The 20,166-nt window shown below is 34.3% G+C and overlaps 1 protein-coding gene across 1 annotated transcript in view; it reads right to left on the bottom strand.

Moving 5' to 3' along the window:
* Positions 1-20,166, bottom strand: part of ROCK1 (Rho associated coiled-coil containing protein kinase 1) — a 118,789-nt gene that overhangs the window by 3,061 nt on the left and 95,562 nt on the right. The window contains exons 20-29 of the mRNA XM_052660315.1: positions 19,433-19,617; positions 17,766-17,835; positions 15,866-15,960; positions 12,603-12,768; positions 10,961-11,054; positions 10,202-10,290; positions 7,416-7,604; positions 6,660-6,819; positions 980-1,050; positions 698-786 (exon numbers count right to left, since the gene is read on the bottom strand). Of these exons, the coding sequence (XP_052516275.1) occupies positions 698-786; positions 980-1,050; positions 6,660-6,819; positions 7,416-7,604; positions 10,202-10,290; positions 10,961-11,054; positions 12,603-12,768; positions 15,866-15,960; positions 17,766-17,835; positions 19,433-19,617 (1,208 nt within the window). The remainder of the gene's footprint in view (positions 1-697; positions 787-979; positions 1,051-6,659; positions 6,820-7,415; positions 7,605-10,201; positions 10,291-10,960; positions 11,055-12,602; positions 12,769-15,865; positions 15,961-17,765; positions 17,836-19,432; positions 19,618-20,166) is intronic.

Here is a 20,166-nt window from a genome sequence, read left to right as displayed (position 1 = left end):
GACTACGGCAAGTTCTTACAAATCTGTATGAAAACTGGTACATGAATGTCCAAAGCAGCTTTAGTTTTAATAGGCCAAAATTAGAAAAAACGCAAATAAATGGTTAAACAAACTCTTGATATATTCATACAACAGAACACTCAATCATGAAAAGAAAAAACTACATCTTGGATGGATTTCAAGGGAACTACACTGAGTGAAAAAGCGTTATCTCAAACGTTACACACTATTTGATTCCATTTATATAACATCCTTGAAGTGACAAAACTACATAAATGGAGGACAGATTAGTGGTTGCCAGGGATTAGAGGGGGCACAGGAAGGGTGCCCTGTGGCTCCTACGGCCACAACAGGACAGTGAGGGATCCCCGTGCTGGAATTTCTCTGTGTTTCAGCTTGGGCCTCTTTGACCTGTTATTAATGACCAACATAATTATACATTTTTTGAGATGTTCTATGAATGTAATACCAATAAATACTTGACATTAAAAAAAAATGCTTTTCGAATACATCAGGTAAAATGCAATGTTTTCTCTCTCATATTTTGATAAAAGTATGATTTAATATAAAGCTGTTATTTAAATTTGTTAGGGAAAGAAGTTTATAACATAGTTTAAATAACAAAATAAAAACTAAATGGTAAGTCTAAAAATAATTTAACACTCAACGACTTAAGATTGAATAAAAGGCAACTTACTCAATGTCCAATACCATAGACGGATTGGATTGTTCCTTATCTTGTTCATCATTATAGAACAAAATTTTTTTGCTGCTTACCACAACATACTAAAATGAAAAAAACAAGGGGAAGAGAAAACATCAGTATTAACTTGGTTTAAAGTGGTAAGTATAATACTTGCCTTTTATGTCTAGATTATATCGTATCAATCTAAAAATAATGACAATTAATATAAGCTCTATGATTTAAAAATAAAATATACAACAAAATATCAACTAAAAAAAATGAGTTATGTGGTACCTGTTTCTTCCAGCCATATCTTTTGATATTTCCTCTATTTGGTATTGAAAGCCAACCTTCAATTCTTGATTCTAGACGGGAAAAAATATATAGTATTCTGTCACAAAAGGAAAAGCTATTACAAGCTGTCTGACAGCATGCAGCGGCAGGCACTGGAACACAGCTACATGAGTAAGTGCTAAAGTCTGCTCTTTCATGCTTCAATCACACAAATCAACTGTAATGGCCATACAAACACTGCAGAAAAAAAATCCAAGCCACTTTCCCCTTAAAATTAACTTTCAGTGCTCAATCATAAAAGTATGAAATAATGACAATACCCTTAACAGCCAGGCAAGACTGGAATGGATTGCAGCTTAAATGGGATATGATACAGAAGACTTTAAATATCACTGAACATTGATATAAAAGTACTGAGCCAAAAAAAAAAAAAAATGCAGCAAGTGGAACAAGTCAGAGGCATGATTTACACGAGAAAGAGCAAGCAAAAGTACAGAAGTGTCCTATTACTCACAGAAGATAAGAATAGAAGATAAATAAATAAGGAATGCAGGCAGAACCAACTAGATATAAAGAATAAGAGACAAGCATTTTATTTGTTTTCTCAGTACAATATTCTGATAAACGATCTGGTAAAACATCTATAACAATTTCACTGAAAGTGTCCAAATGTGGTTGGGGAGAGGTTCCCTAATTCTAGTGGTAAGTCCAATTACAATTCTTAGCAAACTAAAGAGATATAAAGCCTTTAAAGTTTGTAGTATCAGAATCAACATTAAAAGAACACAGAATTCAGCAGGCAAAACTGATAATCTTTTACCAGTTTGTGCCCACCAGAAACTCTCTAACTCAATCAAGGCATTTTATAATGATTATCATTAACGTTTAAATATATTAAATACATACTAAATATAATTAATGTTTATGATTCCATTTAGAAATTATTTTATATCAGGTGAGAGATAAGACAATAATTTTATTTTTTAGATCTATTACATTTGAAATACAGACGAAAAGCAACCAACTTTAAGGTACAATGCTATGTGACATTATACCATTGTTTAAATCATAAGCCTTAGGGGAATATATATTACCTTCCTCTGTGTAACTTAAAAGCTGTAAAACAGTCTGGTCTTAAAGTAATGATAATAGGTAACATTTACTATATATTTATTATTTATCAAGTGCAAGTAATACCTCATATATAATCTATATATAACCTCATGAACATAGGATATTACATTCTCAGAAATATAAAAGAAGATGGGTCCTCCTATCATCCTCCATTTACAAATGAAGAGACTAAGGCTTAGCAAGGTGAACTGACTTGCCCTAGGGTAATCCTAGCAACTGGCCAAGCTCCAGGGTTCACCCAGGCAATCTAATTTCTGAGTTTCAATTCCTAGAGCACAGTGCTAATCTTTCCTTAGACAAACTGCAGTTAATTGAATCAGGAGTGATGATCTTGTTCCAGCTTCTCCCATGTACCTAATGGCCTCTGATTTTGTTATTCTCCTTCATTTAGTTGTTAAAGTGGAAGAAATAATGAGAAACTTCAGTTCAAAGTGATCCTCTTCTTCTCCCAACTTTTTTCTTAGTTGGCATTATTATTTTGTTCATCAATAATTAATCTGTCCCATTAGGCAGTTCCTTTGAAAGTTTGAGAGCAGGGTACCATATCCTAACACTTAAAAAAAAAAAAAAATATATATATATATATATATATACACCCCAAGGCATCTGACATACAGAGTAGGTACCTGATACACCTTTTAAAAAATTACTATTCTGTAGTTCTTTCTTTCTTAATTAGCCAAGTAAGTGAAAGTGAAAGTGAAGTCGCTCAGTCGTGCCCGACTCTCAGAGACCCCATAGACTGCAGCCTACCAGGCTCCTCCGTTCATGGGATTTTCCAGGCAAGAGTACTGGAGTGGGGTGCCATTGCCTTCTCCAAGTAAAGTCAAGTAAAGTCACACTCTATTTAAATAATGGTTGTAATTTAGAAACCACATGGCTAATTTATAGTCAATAACATACAGAAGGCTGCTGATTATTCACAAATATTCTAATTTACAAAAGGAAAAGTTATTGCTAGGAAAAGTTCCCTTCAGTGTGCCAAAGTCCATTTCATACCAGTAATTCCTCACTAAAAATAAAAGACATAAAAGCCATGGAAATCTTGACATTTATACAAAATTGTATACGCCAAAATATTCTCCTTCCAAGCTATTTCTCTATGAGAATAAGTGCCAGAAATATATAAGCTTTCTGGTTCTAGTTTGGATTAATTTGCCAGTGTTTTCTTTGAATATACTGACTGAAATATATTTTCAATGAATTGTTGTATGGTGCCATTTCAGTGTTCCTATAGAAATTTTATACATCAAAGGCATTTTATGAATTAAATAAGCCCAATTTTCCATCTGCCCTAATTGAAATAAAATGAAGAAATCAGAAACTCAAAAAAAGTGCTGAAGATATATGAAGGTTTTTGCCAATTTAAAATTATTTTTTGCCAATGTTATAACAGAATTTTAGTCTTTCCTTTCAGTGAATTCCCTTCAGAGAAGCAGGTAAACCAAACTCAGTGATTTAAAAAAATTACTTACTCTTGTCTTATATGCAACTTAATATACCAGTTTTTTATTCAGTTCTTTAAAATTTTTTTTAGTTGTAAGGACCTCCTTTAAAACTATGACCACCTGTGACCTAAGTGGCAACCCGAAAGTATAATATTCTAAATTCTTTTATAATACAAACAGAAATCAGCTTCTCCAGATAAATAAATGTTGAGGACTTCTAAGTCTAGATTATCATCAATAACATACTATAGAAGTACAAAAAAAAAAAAAAAAACTTGGTCCCATGTTTCATTTATTTGTAGAGAAATTTGAACTTAAAAAAAATTTTAGATGTGTATGATTGCAATATGAGCAATTAACTCCTTTAAGAGTTAATTATATGTAACTCATATAAGAAAGAGGATAATGTAAGAAAGAGGTGTAAATCAGTACCAAATACAGCCAATTCAAACATCAAGACTAATCTCTGAAGACTACCAAAGTTTACTTGGATGAACTACATATTGCTTAAGAAACACAGCTAGAGAACCATTCCAAAAAATTTAAATTGAGAAGTGATATAAAAAAGAAAAAAAAATCAATCAATGCTCAAGAATTCAGATGTACTGATTATCTCCAATCATTGATCAGTCTTCCAAACTAAATAAAATTAATCATTACCTTCAAAAAATCTTTCAGACATGTGAATGATAGGTAACTCTCAAATTAAGAATGAATGCCAAAACTTTTTACAATTCTTTCTAGATATGACCGCAAAAACTTAACTTTATTTGCCAGAGGTCTAGTAAATGGTAAGACTTTATAAATATAGACTTTCAAGTTACTAGTACTCTTGCTTGGAAAATCCCACGGACGAAGGAGCCTGGTAGGCTGCAGTCCATGGGGTCACAAAGAGTCGACACGACTGAGTGACTTCACTTTTACTTTTCACTTTCATGCACTGGAGAAGGAAATGGCAACCACTCCAGTATTCTTGCGTGGAGAATCCCAGGGACAGGGGAGCCAGGTGGGCTGCTGTCTATGGAGTCACACAGAGTCGGACACAACTGAAGCGACTTAGCAACAACAGCAAGCAGTAAGATATCTGCTACAGAGGTAAAGTAACGTTGATGATAATTATCCATAATTTCTACCTCCGATATGAAAGTCACAGCCTCCAATATGAAAAGGTGCAGCACTGTAAAGACCTCTGTAAAATTTCAAATTCAGAACACAGTAATCGAGAGAGACCCTGACTGGTCAATGGAGAATGGCCACCAACACCTTTTTTTCCCCTCTGCTTGAACTTTGAAAATATTAAAAGCAAAAATCTCTCAAAATACACAGCTATACTAAGTATAGCTCAAAATGGAACCAGCAGAACCATTTAAAAATTTCTTTTGCTGACTGATCCCTCCTGAATATTCAGGATTCTGAAATCTAAATGGATATCTCACCTAAGTTTGCCAGTCAAACCACCTGATGATGCTTCAAGTTCAGCCTTCCTGAATAAGCCAGGATGAAATAAAACTCATTACCTACCCCCAACCTCATCTCTCAATTCAAACCCTCTAGACAGTATTCACCAAGTCAGTCTCTGAAATGTTTAACCTAATACAAAGACAACGAAGGCATACATAGTAAGACATTATAAACAAAGTTGAAGGGAAATGGATGGAATAAAGACAAAAAACCTTTTGAACGCAGGACCTCTCCAATGAGAGCACAAAGCCCTTACGACTGAACCGCCAGGAATTCCCATGTCATACTCTTTCTTAACTGATGACTGGGTCATAACTTTACAATGATGCTCAAACAACAGCTGAAGCTAGAGATTCTTATTAAATCCAAAGTGATCCTCTGATAAGGAAGTGAAGCTACAAGATTTTCAAGAGGTTGGAGGTTTCAGAGAGCCAAAAATGGGAAAACAGAAGGAATTTTTTGACCATCGGAATAAGAAATATTTATTCCCTGCCCTTCCCTTTCCAGATATCTCATTATGGGCTGGCAAAGCCACAAAAGAATGACTATTACGCAGAATACATATCAGAAGTGAATTCACTTCCTATTTTGAATTTCACTTTCTTGACCAATAACAACAACATAAAATTTTCTAGGTAGTCTATGAAGTTTCTTATTTCAAATTCTCAACAACAACAAAAACAAGTAATATCTGGTAACATAGATCCTTATCATATCAAATGTGGTGATCTGTATCTTTCTTTTCATGCATTATTCAGGAACTACATTAATTAAAATCTACTTCAAGTTTAAGACCACTTAAAACTCTCAAGACCTTGAACTAAGAATATGTAGTACATTAAATGGGTGTGTCTCTGTGTGTATATGTATACCTTTCTTTAACACTGACAATGCATGGTTTACTATTTATAACCTATTAATTTCTAAATTGAACCTGCATCATGTGTACTGCTCATCTCTGTTAAAAAGACATAAATGTACTAAAATCCACACTACAATGTATCCAAAAATGAGGCAGTATTTTTCTTTCAGATTCTCCACTGGAAAAATAAAAATAAAAAGAAGAGAAAGTCTGACATCCTAGCTCCTCACTTTTGTGTTTACTTCACTCCCTGCCACCTCTCTACACCTCCCAACTGCTTTTATCTACGTCTCCAAATTTGAAACTTTAAGTCTGGTTGAAGTTTATCACTACAGCACTAGGTAGGTTTCTATATAGAGCTACTATGGTTCTGATTATTAAGTACAGTTCTTAGTTTCAGCACAAAAATACATAAAACACTAAACAGCTGCTACACATAAAAACATGTACAATTTTCCTGAAACACTGAGAGGTGTAGCAGCAGTTTTGACTTTCACCACAGGGATGGGCTGCTCAATACTGATTCATAAATTTCAGGTTTCTATTTAATAAGAGCCATTCAGACCTATTTTAAGAGCCTAAGATTGTTTATGACTATAAAATGCTTTCATGCTATAAAATGCAGTAAGTATGCAAATATCAGAGCCATGAGAAACGTAAATCCCTTCTTAAGAATTCATGGACAAAATGACAGAGTTACAAATCCAAAAAAAGAAATCTACATTAATTCCCATATTTTAGCAAACTTGAGTGAAGTAACAGAAATTATTCTTACCTGGAAGGTTTCCATCAGTTTCATCAGCACTGGGAAAACTAGCAACACTTGTAGAATCGGAAAGGTCCAAAAGTTTGGCACGCAGCTGCTCAATGTCACTCTCTTTGCTGGCCAACTGCATCTGAAGCTCATTCTTATGTGTACATTCTTCTACCAATTGCTATTTAAAAAATAAAAAAGTAACAAGATAATATAAACAATTAAGTTCAAATCTCCAACATTAGAAACTAAGAATCAGTGGAGTTATAAAATACGTAACTGAGAATTGCTAATACTAAAAACTGACTATAAACTTCACAAATGTGTACCACCACAGATTGTAATACAACTATAAAAACACAAGTTCTCTTCCTCAGTAATACACTGCATGCATAAGCTCCTTTTCTCTTTGCTTTAAAAAAGTATTTTGTTTTTTTCTTCTAAAACACAATGCATTAAAAACCAAACTCAAACACCTGTTAAAACAATAGAAAATGCTTTTATGGTTCCAAACGAAAGTGTAAAAGATACAGAGGAAAACCCTTAGTGGTTTCTCCAAAAGTAGCATTTCTAATCAAGCAGATGCTAAGGGGTAAAAATTACTCAAGTTATAGTTAACAGAGTATCTTCCTAGTTTGTCAAGTTCATGGTTCATATTAGAGTAATAGTAATCAAACTGGGAAGAATATAAACCTAAATATGCATTTTTTATACCCAACAAGTAAGATAAATAGCTAGGTATATACAGTAATAACAAATGCACACACACAACCTTACCGCTTGCATTTCATTCAGCTCCTTCTGATGTTTCACTACCATTTGGTTGAATTTCTCTCTTTCCTGGTTGAGTTCAAGTTGGAGCTTTCGATTTTCTTTTTCTTTCTTTCTCAAATCTTGCGTATTTGCTTTCTTTCTATCAATTTTAAAGTCCTTTCGATTCATTATTTCTGCCAACTTGTTAACAGCCTATTATGATATTAAAATGTTATTAATAAGGTTCTTTATTGTAGCTACTCAATTTAAGCCTCCAGTAAAAAAAAATTTTTTCCTTCAAAAACATTTCCTTCAAAATGTGTGTGTGAAAATTAGGAGAACCTAATGAAGTTTGGAATATGATAACTAGTAGCACAAGTAAGTATTACTGACTCATCTCATTGTTCAAATGTTTAATAAGAAACAGATAAGCTTACAAAAAATCCAGTTACTGCTCAACAATTATTCAGCACTTACTATACTGCATGTAAGCACTCTGATAGGCACTAGATATACGGACAGAAAATACAGTTAACCCAAAGACATCCTAGTCTGGCAGAGGAGCTGGAAAGCAAGCATGACAGTGCTGAGTGGAAAATCAGGAAAAAGAAGCAAGCAAGGTGCTACAGAAGCAGTACCTAACTGAGACTAGGAGAGGTCAGGGAAGGCTTCCTGGAATACCTGCATTTGTGTCCACATATGTTTCTTAAAAAGACCAACAGGAATCGAATGAGCAAAGTAGAAATGGTATTAAGGAGGGGAGCCAAGGATGACACAAGAATTAGACGAAACAGCGCACAGGCAAAAAGGCTCAAGATAATTTTTTTCTTTTAGACAAATAGGAGAGCGGGTGGATGAAGCACCATACTCAGGCCCTCTTGAATGGGAAAGAGGTTGTAAATATAGTTGAGGCTAACCCCTTTTGCCAGAAGGAAAAAATATATTCTAAATAAGACAGAACTGTTAAAAGCACAGGGAATTAGTTACATAAACCAAGAAAAAGAAACATAAGCTATGGTATATCTGTCCTGTAGTAGCTAAAAAAAAAAAAATCAGATTTTTTTCCATCAAGATAGAACAAATCCCTAACCACTATCATTTCCATGTAGATTAGATCCCATCAAGGATAAAGAACCCTTGAGTAATTTTTTTAGTGCAGTAAAGGCTTACTTCACCGAACTCATAAACGGCTATTTGGTTTTTTTCCAGTAGTAAATCTAACAAAAAAAAACACAGAAGTATAATGTGAAGAACATGAAAAGCTATTATAGTTATCACTCATCAAAGACTATCTCTGCTAAAGCCTTCTCTTTTCTTTCAATCTACTGGGTACATATCCTTCTAGACTTTTCCTAAAACTATAAGTAGATTATATATAAATGTTTCCATTTTAAATGGAATTTAGCAATACACTGTGTGCTGCAACTTGCTCCCTAAATTTAATACTGTATTAAATATCTATTTCTCTGTGTCCTTACATGTAGATCTACTTCATTAATTTTTAATGGCTTCTTTGCATCTCATTGTATGGGTTAGTTTTAGTTTTTCACTTTTAAAAATAATGTAGCAATTTTATTTCTGTATATTTCTTTTGAGAATTTATGGAAGTATTTAAATAGGATAAATTCCTAAATGAGCACATACTGGGTCACAGAATATGCACATTCAAATGCTTTCTTCTATTAAATTGTTTTTGTATGAATGAACGTTCCCCATGTGCTTATAATACTCACAGCTGAGTATCATGACTCATTAAAACCTGTCAATTTGATTGTCAAAAAGATATCTCATTATTGTTTCCATTCTTATTTCTTGCTTTACTACTGTGGCTGAACCTTTTCTGTTTTGGTCACGCCTTGAGGCATGTGGGATCTTAGTTCCCTGACAAGGCTCAAACACGTGCCTCCTGCAGTGGAAGCACAGAGTCTCAACCACTGGAGCACCAGTAAGTCCCCATGGTTGAGCCTTTTAAAAAAATCTTTACTGCTTTTTTTTCCTCAAGTGTCCCTTGGCTTTTTCTTTTTTCTACTGAACTTTTTTCCTATTTGCAGATCCTCTTTATATTTATCTGTATATGCTGTAAATACTGGTCCTAGTTAATTTTCTTTCAACTTACGTTCTTTTGGAGTACGTACAAAAATAAATGTCAATCTTTACCTTCATGATCTATGTTTACAAACAGAAGTAAAATCTCCACTGAAGGATTTTCAATGACTATTAAGTGCATTTTTGAAAAATTACTTTAGTTGAAGGATTACTGAGAGAGAATAGATTAGTGGTAAGGAGCTATAAGTACAAAATATTTTACTGTAATAAAAAAAATGAACTGAGGTACACAGTACCTTTTGAAGAATTAAAAACTACTGGATGCCTACTGGTACAATGATAAGATATCAAGTTTTAGTGTAAAAAACTGATCTAGCTGCAAAATACAAAGCAAAATGATACATCCACCCCTTTTAAGTTTCTTACTCCCCATTCTTCTCTTTCTTTTCATTCTTCTCTCTTGACTTCAGTCAAGCATACGCTTTCTCCTCATTAAGTTTTCCTACTGTCAATTATGGGTCCTCCATACAATCTAAAACATATTTTTTACTAATCAGATAACTAGACAAATTAGCTTTCTTAACTCAACTGAAATCCTATTTCCTGAATAAGACTTCTATATTTAATGAAAAAAGAGTATTACATTATTTGTTCCAATGACTTGACAATCTCAGTTTTAAGAAAAAGGAAATGAAGAGCAAATACTAACTTCTGAATATGATACTCAAATACAAACATATGGGGAAGGCTAACCGCATGTATACCTGTGTTTTAAGGGTTCGTTCTGTATTGATATTCTTTTCAAAGGCAGCCTTAAGGATATTGATCTCCTCCTCCTTCTTCAATTTATATTCTGTCAACAAATTATATAAAATGTCATATATAATACACCATTAATTTCTGCCTTGCAAAGTAACAATGTCCTTTATTATTCAAATTAGTATATACTACATAGTAACTTTCAGTGCCTTCATTAAATAATTCTTTTTTTCAGTTTATTGAGGTATAACAGACAAATAAAATTTTAAGATTTTAAAATGTACAATGTGAAGAACTGATATATGTATACACTGTGAAAGGATCCCCCCACAATCAATTTAATTAACATATACATCATCTCATATATTTACCTTCTTGTGGGGGGAGTGATGGTGAGAATATTTAAGTTCCCTAAGATAATACTTAGGGGCTTCCCTGGTGGCTTAGACAGTAAAAAATTCACCTGCAATGCAGGAGCCCTGGGTTCGATCCCTGGGTCGGGAAGATCCCCTGGACGTCATAGCCACCCACTCCAGTATTCTTGCCTGGAGAATTTCATGGACAGAAGAGACTGGTGGGCTACAGTCCACGGGGTCACAAAGAGTCAGACACAACTGAGCGACTAACACTATTCAAGGTAATACTTAAGGCTACACAAGTTATTTAACATATGAAAACAAATTCTTCAAAACCCTAACACATAACAAAGATTTACCTCTGAACTTGATTTTAATGTTACAATTTTTTAAAAAAATCTTACATACCTTCCTCTGCCTTCCTCATTTTATCAGTTAGCTCTTCATTTTCTTTTCTTAATAATTCAATATCTTTGGTTAGCATGCTGTTCGTTTCTTCAAGCTAAACAAAGCACAGAATGGTTGAAGTTTTCTAGTCTCTGCTACTCTCATATTTAAAGCAATAATCTTTAAAAAAAATACTTGCATTTTTCCATAGACAAGGACAGGTCAGACACTGCTTAACTATAAAAATGTCTGGTTTCCAGTATGAAATATGTGGAAGTGATTAAAAATATTTTAAAGTAACTGTTAACTTCCAAAAATTATTTCAGTGTGCATGTATACATACACAGTCATACAAATGAAAGGACTACGAAATGTAATGAAATAAGAGCAAGACTAAAAACTAGGAAATGTACATTTAGTTCTCTGTCTCTGTGACCTCAGCAAGTCACAATCTTTCTGGGCCTCAGTTTCTTCATCTGAATAACGGTGACAAAAAGCACAATTTAAAATGTTTGGCTATTAGCATAAATGACACCACTGTGGACCCATATATTTCCTCCCTATTTATTCCTTCCCTGACCCTACCCAGACCGCACTGTGTGATAAAATCATTTCTTTGTCATCAAGGGCTTTTTAGGTAGTAGATATTATTTAATAATCAGAAGTGGCCTCTATGTTCTGTAGTCCTCAAACAATGATGAAGACCTTTGCTGACATATTCCTGATGCCGACAAGACTAGTTACCCATTCTTAGGAACTAGGAACGCACTTCCTATTTTTAAGCACATACCTCCCATACCCTAGGTTAACTATAAAATTGTCCCAATGGTCCTCTGGTGGTGTGGAGTGCAGCAGGAATGCTTCTAGATCATTTTCTGCCTGAACCCACTGTGTGACTACTGGACCCACAGTAACTTGTCCAAAGACTGTACAGAGCTGCCTACCTTGGTGTTTTAGTCTAAAGATACCTTCTCAGTTCAGTGGGTGCTTTTCATTCTCTCTGCCCTCCAACAATTACTTTCAGTAATTTACTTGTTCCCCATTCTATTTATATGACTGCATTTAATCTTCATAAGAATCCTACGACACAGAATCTGAGGCTTGAAGAAATCAAAGCAAACTGCCAAGATGATGTTAACTTCTCAGGGGCAAAGCTGTGGTTTGAATCCAGATCTACTTACACCAGAGCACTTGATGGCAGCTTTACCACCAAGAAGAAAACTCTAATTCCCCTTCCTAGCCCCATAATCTATTGACCATACTATACATTTCAGGAATAGACAACTGTTTGTAGTAATGGTTTCTCTATAATGGATTTGTAGATATAAACAAAGAATTTTTGTGGATATCCACATCCCAAAATACCATCTCTGAATCTTACAGAATTTTAGCCATGAAATCAGTTGCAATTTACTAAGATAATAAAGCAAAATATATTAAGATCTATAACCAGAAAGGGGGAAAACCCCCAATATACTGAATAAGAATTTCAATTATTAACCATTGTTTTAGATTATATAAACTATTTTATATATGCATACAAGGAGACCATTGTGTGTAAGGAAATACTCATGCACATACACTTACCCAAACACTTTAAAATGCGGCCTGTTTAGACTTTTCGATTAATTTTAATCATATAACTTAGCTAACTACCACTTACCCGATTAAGAGAGTGATCTTTATCTGTAATCTCTTGTCGATTTCTCGAAGCAGCTTTCTTGCTTTCTTGGGTCAGTTCAAAATACTGCTCTTCCAGAAGCCCTCGAGCCAACTGCTCAGATTCAGCCTTTGTTTCTGCTAGATCCAACTGAGTAGCAAGAGTTTCTCTGGTAGATTTAAGAGAGAGAGGAGTATAAACAAATCCAATGCATTCTTCCAACTTAACTATACGGTTAAAAACACAGTTCTATTTAAATGATAAAAGAATCAAGTATTCTATTCCTTAAAACAAACCCTGAACTCATTACAAACTTTCTAGAAAAGTAACCTCTCACACTTTGAAAAAGGATGCTAAAATTTTGTCCATGTTATTTTGCTTAACTAAGAAAAGGTAATAGAACAATGGCAAGCAGTCTACTCCTGAAAAGGAATTTGCTGGGATCTGGAAGGAAAGGCAGCATGGCACAGTGGGAAAGTCACTGGCTTGTAAATCAAGAGGCCAGACCTAGACCCTGATCCCCTTCTATCCCCATTCTATCCCATTGGGTAGGGACACTAGGCAAGTTCCTTACACTTAAAAGAACTCAACTTAATCAAATCCATAAAATGAGAAGATTAAGCTACATTATTTTTGAGGTCACTTCCAGCTCTGAAATTTAATAAGATTATGAAGATTTATAAATAGATTTGCAAACCACTATAAACTATTCTAGGAATGCTCCTTGGGAATTACCCTTTAAAGCTTCTAAGAATCGACATTCGGACCACAACCAGATCACTGCAGTCTGCCTGCTCTTCCTAGGAAGAGAAACTGTCTTCAATAAGTTATTTCGGTCGTAACTGTAACCTGTACATACAGTAGGTGCTCAATAAATGTTTATTAAATAAATGAATGACTTCCACCTACCTTCTACTAAGGGAGTAATACAAATAAAATTTTCTGTCTCAAGCCTAAAGAGGAAGATATATAGTAACTACAAAAACCAGTAATATCATCCATTCTTTTGTCCAACAAATATTTAAAGTTCCTGTGTGCCAAACACTGTTCTGGGATTTAAGGAATACAGCAGTAACAAACTCCTTGCCCTCAGAAAATATATATTAGCAAGGTGAGACAATTTAAAGAAATGAACAATATACAGTACGCCACAGAAAACAATAAAAGGAAAGGTGAAGAGGCTGTAAGTTGTGGTCACTATTTTGTTGAGGGCGATCAAGAATGTCTCTCTACTAAGCTGATATTTGAGCAAAGAAAAGGAGGAAGTAAGAGAGGAGCCACACAGGTATCTGAGAATGCTTTCAGGCAAAGGAAACATCTAATAAGATATGTTCTGAAGGAAGCTAATGTGAGGGGTGTTGGGGGTGGTTGTGATAAGTGAATTGGGGAGAAAGAACAAGTGTTAGAAGGCTTTCTAAAACAACAGAGGGACTCTGGCTTTCACTCTCAGTACTCCATTTTAAAGCAATCATTCAGGCTGCTGGTTAAAATCAGACTTAGTAGGGGGACAATGGCAGAAGCAGCAATATAGTGGCAGAAGCAGCGAGCAGAAGCAGTGAGGAGACACCTGAAATAATCAAGACTGGAGATAATGGCAGTTTGGATCAAGTTGGTAAATGATGAAAAGTGGTGAGAAATGATCAGATTCTGGACAGGCTTTTTAGTTACAACTAGGCTATATTGATGGATTGCATGCAGAATGTAAGAAAAAAAGACAAGAGTCTAAGATGATGCCAACTTTTGGATTTAAGCAACTAGGACTAACAAAACAGCTAATACTGACACGGGGAACACAGCAAGGAGCAGGCAGGGGAGTAAGGCATTTTTCTGGACATGTTATATATGATATGCTTGTTAAACACTCTAGTGGAGATGTCAGACAGCTGGATTTACAAGTCTAAAATTCAGGGGCGAATATACTTGTACACTGATGTTATTTAAAGCCATTAGGCTGGATGAGAACAAGCAGGGAGTGATCCCTCGGGCCCTCCATAGTTTAAAACGACAAAGGAGCAAAGACGGGTGAGGAAGAGGAGACACTTCAATAGGCGGAAAGGAGTTCGGTGTCACAGAAACCAAATGAAGCAAATTCAGAGAGAGTAATCAATGATGACAACTGCTGCTATTAAATAAGATAAGATAAAGCTCCAGGTGACCTTGAAAAAGGTTATTTTGGTAGAGTAATGGGTGCAAAGTTTTGAATGAGCTCAAGAAAGAATAAGAGAAGAGAAACTGAAGGTAAATGGTATGTCAATTTTCAAGGAAGTTTGCTACGAAAGAAAGCAAAAAACAGGTTGTAAGTAGATATACAGTTTAAAGAAAAGGAGGTTGTTTTTTAAGAAAATGTTTACCTCTATGCTTATGTAACAATGGAAATGACTATAGAAAGGAAAAAATGATACAGGCGTGTAACTGATTCACTTTGCGGTACACCTGAAACTAACACAACACTGTGAATCAACAACACTCCAAGAAAAATTAGAGAGAAAAAGAAAAGAAATAGAGGAAAGATGAGAGAATCATCGGAGTCACAGGCAGAAAAGGATGGGATCGAAGGCCTGCCTTTTAGTTAATTTTGTCTATTTTCATGAATCAGAAGGAAGGTAGGGTTTACATGTACAGCTGTAGACAAGTCAGTGGCTGTGTTAGTGGAAGAGAGTAGATGTCCTATGACTTTCAGGAAACAAGATTATTTGCTGAGAATGAGAACAAGAAGAATTTGTTGATATGAGGAGGGAGGAAAAGCTAAGGCACACAACAATACAACAACGTGAGAAAACTAGCTTAAATGTCTTTTCTTACACCCTCCAGCTATAAGCAGTTATTAAACTTAACAGATTCATAAGACTGCCTCCTTGTAAAGCCCTAAGCACACATGCAATAGAAATTAATAGAAATTAATCTGCCTTATAATACTAAGAGGAAGACTCTAAGTATCTTTACCTAACATAAAAATTATAATTTCTAAATACTACATGAACTATGAACTACAGATGTTTGAAGATTGAGAGACCTTTGAAAACAATTTACTGTCACAATTTAGTGAATCTCTGTACAACTGCTATAGTGTTAAAGTACCAAATTATTTCTTCACCATAAAGGCAAATTTTAGTCAACATTTAGTTTGATTTGTTCTGAATTAGGCCAGTAAGATTTGCTATTCCACTGCCATAAGAATAAAGACACATCTACTCTCTGTTTAAACTTAAAAGTTAAGAAATCTTTGCTGTAGGACTGATTCTTGTTCTAAAGTAAAATGGACATACTTTTCACTTTGTAGTTCCTGTATTTTCTTTAAGTGTTCTCTGTTTTTTTCTTCAATTTCTTCCTTAAGTTCCTTTACCTGGGTTTTATAAAGTGTCTGCAAAACAAGTGATAAGAATAAATAAGTGTATTGATGGGGTTAAAAGCAATTTGGTAGTTCTTTGTAAAGTTAAACAATTAACATATGATCTAACAACTCCACTCTGAAGTATCTACCGAAGTAAAAATATATATCTATACAAGTCTTAGACCTGAATTTTCATTGCAGTTTTATTTCATAGTAACATGAATTCTCATTGCAGTTTTATTTCATAGTAATAGATGCAGAGGTTACAAACTTCCAATTGTGAAGTTAATTTCTGTTTTTTTAAGCACTTTTTAGTTTAAAAGATAAGGAAAAAACACTGAGGACCAGCAAACAGCTGTGGAGTATGACTTTTACACTGTATACTTAATTATCCCTCTGAGAGACAGCACTTCTCTAGGGGAAAAATACATTTCTACAAGAATGCAACTGAAAGAAAAATGATGGCTAGCTCTGGTTTGTTTACAATTTCTAAAATGAAATAGTCCATTCTGCCTTTAGTAATCAGATTCTCATTTCTCCAACTTCAATTACTGAAATTTATATGTGGAATCAATGAATAAATAAAAATAACCTGATCTGAAAGCCAAAACTAAAGAAAATCTTAAATTCAGCTCATAAAAACTTATCAAATTTAGCAACATCTAACCCAGTCCTCACAAGCAACAGAATAAACCAAAACTAAAGACAGTTAATAGTTTGTATTGTTTTATAAAGGCAAAAATCAAGAATCCATAAGAACTACCACAAATCACTTGGACATCCATCCCCAAATACGGAGGCACTGAAAGATTACCCTATGGAAGCCTACGGACAGGCAGGTGTGCTTGATATTATAGACTGCTGTGTAGAAGTCACCCCCACACACTGTAAAAATGAAAGCTAATTTACATTCAGGGAAAAGGTTTTCAACAATCTTGAATTTTTTTTTTTAATTTAAAAACATATTCCAGGGATTGCATAATAAGCCAAGAAGAAACAGACAAAAAATGGAAAAGTCACCAAGTTTATTACCATGAAGCTCATAACTGTATGAAATTCCATAGAGCTCTAACAATACCCAGATTCTTTACTGAGGAAATCATTACTTCCAATATTGTTCATACTTGGTTTCTAGGGCATATTCAGCAGTGCATCTCAAACTCTGTGCATTTAATTACACTGCTTAAAGCCCATAGTAAAGGTGGCTTGCCAGTGAAACAGAAACAGAGCAGCTACATAAATGTCAAACTGAAATGTTAGGGCACAAGCTTGGCAACCAAAAATTCAGAGTTTTCAATAAAGCCTCAAAGCAATAGCTATAAATGCTCATCAATAGTAGTAATGAAAATAACCTGGCCTGTAGTAAAAAAAAGAAAATGATTTTTATGGATAAAAAGTGTAACAGATTCATAAAGTCCACACAGAGCCAAAAGAGGAAAAATCTCTTGAACATTAGTTATACCCACAACTGTATGCAGCGAGAGCTACACACACATGTATGAAAGCCACTGTGATGTGCACAAGTGAACCACACATGGTAATACTGGCACTCTAACCCACCAGAGCTTGGTACCAGGCAGACAGAACTCTCAACAGACTCTTCTAAGTAGCTCCAGTTTGAAAGCAATTCTGGAAATATTTGCACAAAAATAGTCATTTCTTTATAACTTAAGACTACCAACACAGATTCAGAAATGAAATGCGGAGAAGGGGATATACAACGGGAGAAAACTACTTCATAGTCATTTGAACAAGAATCACAGTTCACATTAAACATCTAAACCCCTTGTTAAGTCAGCTTTGGAAACAGTCTACATGTTAAAAGTGATTCTCACCGAGAAATACTGCTCCGCTTCCAGCTGATCCTGCAGCTCCCGCATCTGCCCTTCATTCCCTCTGTACTGTCTTCAGACAAAAGAGAAAGCAGTAAACAAATGCTCCTACTTTCACTAGACTTTATATTACTCTTTGTTTCTTAAAGTTGCTAAAACAAAAGTTTACTAAAATAACCTCTGTTTTAAAAAAATCATACTTTGTTATTCAGTATTACTTAACTAGTTGTATTTGGTTAGGACACACTGTCTGGTGCCATTTTGCTCCTTGTAAAATGATAACTATGAAAAGTAGAGGGAACCATTTTCTACTGAAGTTCACTTTCAGGAAAATATTAACTGTGGATGAATCCAAATGCAAAAGTAAAATGATATTATTTTGGTAAATTTTTGTAAAGAACAGCTTTCTTAGGGGTACGTTTAAAATGTCTTATGCAGTAAGTAGATTAAAAACGTGAACATATTAAATAAATGATAAGAAAAATTTAGTACTATACTTTATGATTAATTAAGCACAAGGGTGGGATGAAAATGAATACTCAGATATGGAATAAGAAGGGAGACAATAACAACAGCTGACAACACAAATAAAGAGAGATGTACATATATAGAATACATATATGTAAACACCACTCACAGAGAGGAAAGGACTCAGAAAGTCAGATACACAATGCAACCCAACACACAGCTAATTCAACAATGAACAATTCTATCTGCAGCTGCTGGGTTTTCATATTAGATGGTGAAAGCTTTTTACTTTCAGCATATGGTTGATAGAAATTATTAGCTGAATGAATTATTAGTTGAATGTTGAGTGCAAGTTACTGCGGGAGAAGAAATAATTTAAAACACCTTAACTTGGTGAAAACAGTGGCTCTAAAGGGGAAAAGAATTTCAACAACATAAACTCAACGAAATTAAGAGAGACAATTCTACACAAGAGTTACAGTGTTGTACATGAAGTTGGCAAGTGAATGTAACATAAATTTGGAGGAAATAAAATCCCATGACTTGGCTTAAGGCATCCCCATCTTTGACATTAAATCTCTGAACCATGTCCTTACACAAATTCTGAAAGTCTCAGTGACATCTTGCTGTGTTTCTATTTCAAGTAAGCAGACAGATCACATCTCAAGAATAGAGAAAAAGGACACTGCATTCTGAGATGAACCAAAGAAACAAAACAAACACACACAGGGTCATCATGTCTAATTCTAGTCTCTAAAGTAAAGAAAACTTTTGAATATTTTCTGTAAGGTACTAAATCCTTAATAAAAAGGTTATTCCTGATGTCTGTAATTCTAGTGTGATGATAGATGATTTTTGTGGATATGGAAATGATATAAAAACACTATTTTTCTACCATAAACAGACTTATTGTAAAGTCAATAGTCCTGACAATGTCTTTTTTTCCCCCTTTAATAACTGCATTTTTTGTTTTGTTTTTTGTTTTTTAATAACTGCATTTGTTTTAAAGTCTGCCCTTCCAAAGCCTGAGCCTCCTTGCAAACTTTTGCAAATAAATTTTTATTTTTTCTAAATGTTTTTTCCTAAATCTTAATTTCACAAACTCTAAGTACATAATCTATACACATATAAAATATCAAACACATAAGCAAATGTTGAACACACACAAAAAAGAAATCAAGAATGTTATTTCCGAGACTTACTTTGTAAGCTGAGCTAATTCAAATTCTAATAATCTCTTTGCTTCCAATAAAGTATTTATTTCCTGTTTCATCTGCTTTTCTAAACCTTTTAAATTGTCTGCCTCAAATGCTTGAGTCTTCAATTCATTTTGTAACAACAGTCGCTTATTTGATTCCTGCTCCAGCTGCAGGGTTAGATTCTTAACCTATGAATGAGAAAAATAATTGGGATCGTAAATCTGTTTAGTAATTTATCAGACATTATTTGAATGAATACTAATCAAACCTCAAGCACACTATTAACCTCAAGTACACTATTTACTTATACAACAGAAAATATCTGTATCCTAAAGAGTCTCCACTGTTTTATGCATTTATTGCTGCAGAATTTAGTGTTAAATCAAATGAATCCCCAAATTTCAGATATAAAATCTTGGAGGGGGAAAAAAAAAATCTGGTTTCTTTGTATGATACCTGTATGGAAATTCTGGAGGAGAAGGTAAGTATAAAAGTTACCTTTGGAGCGACATTCTTAAATGGTACTTAAGTTTATTAGTTCATTCAGAAATGTTGTGCTCTAATCTACAGCTCTGCAAAGTTTACCCCCAAAATTGAACATATATTGAATTCAATTCAATAAATATTTATCAAGTACCTATTGGGCGTAAGGACTAAAATGCTCCAAATTCTTACAGTGGTTATAATTTCCTTCATGATCTGTTGCTTACTTTTCTGGCACTGTCCCTGGCCATTCT

The sequence above is a fragment of the Budorcas taxicolor genome, chromosome 22, assembly GCF_023091745.1.
Source record: "Budorcas taxicolor isolate Tak-1 chromosome 22, Takin1.1, whole genome shotgun sequence".
In the NCBI taxonomy this organism is placed as follows: Eukaryota; Metazoa; Chordata; class Mammalia; order Artiodactyla; family Bovidae; genus Budorcas; species Budorcas taxicolor.
Note: the sequence above shows the minus strand (reverse complement) of the source record. Positions and strands in the feature narration are given on the sequence as shown.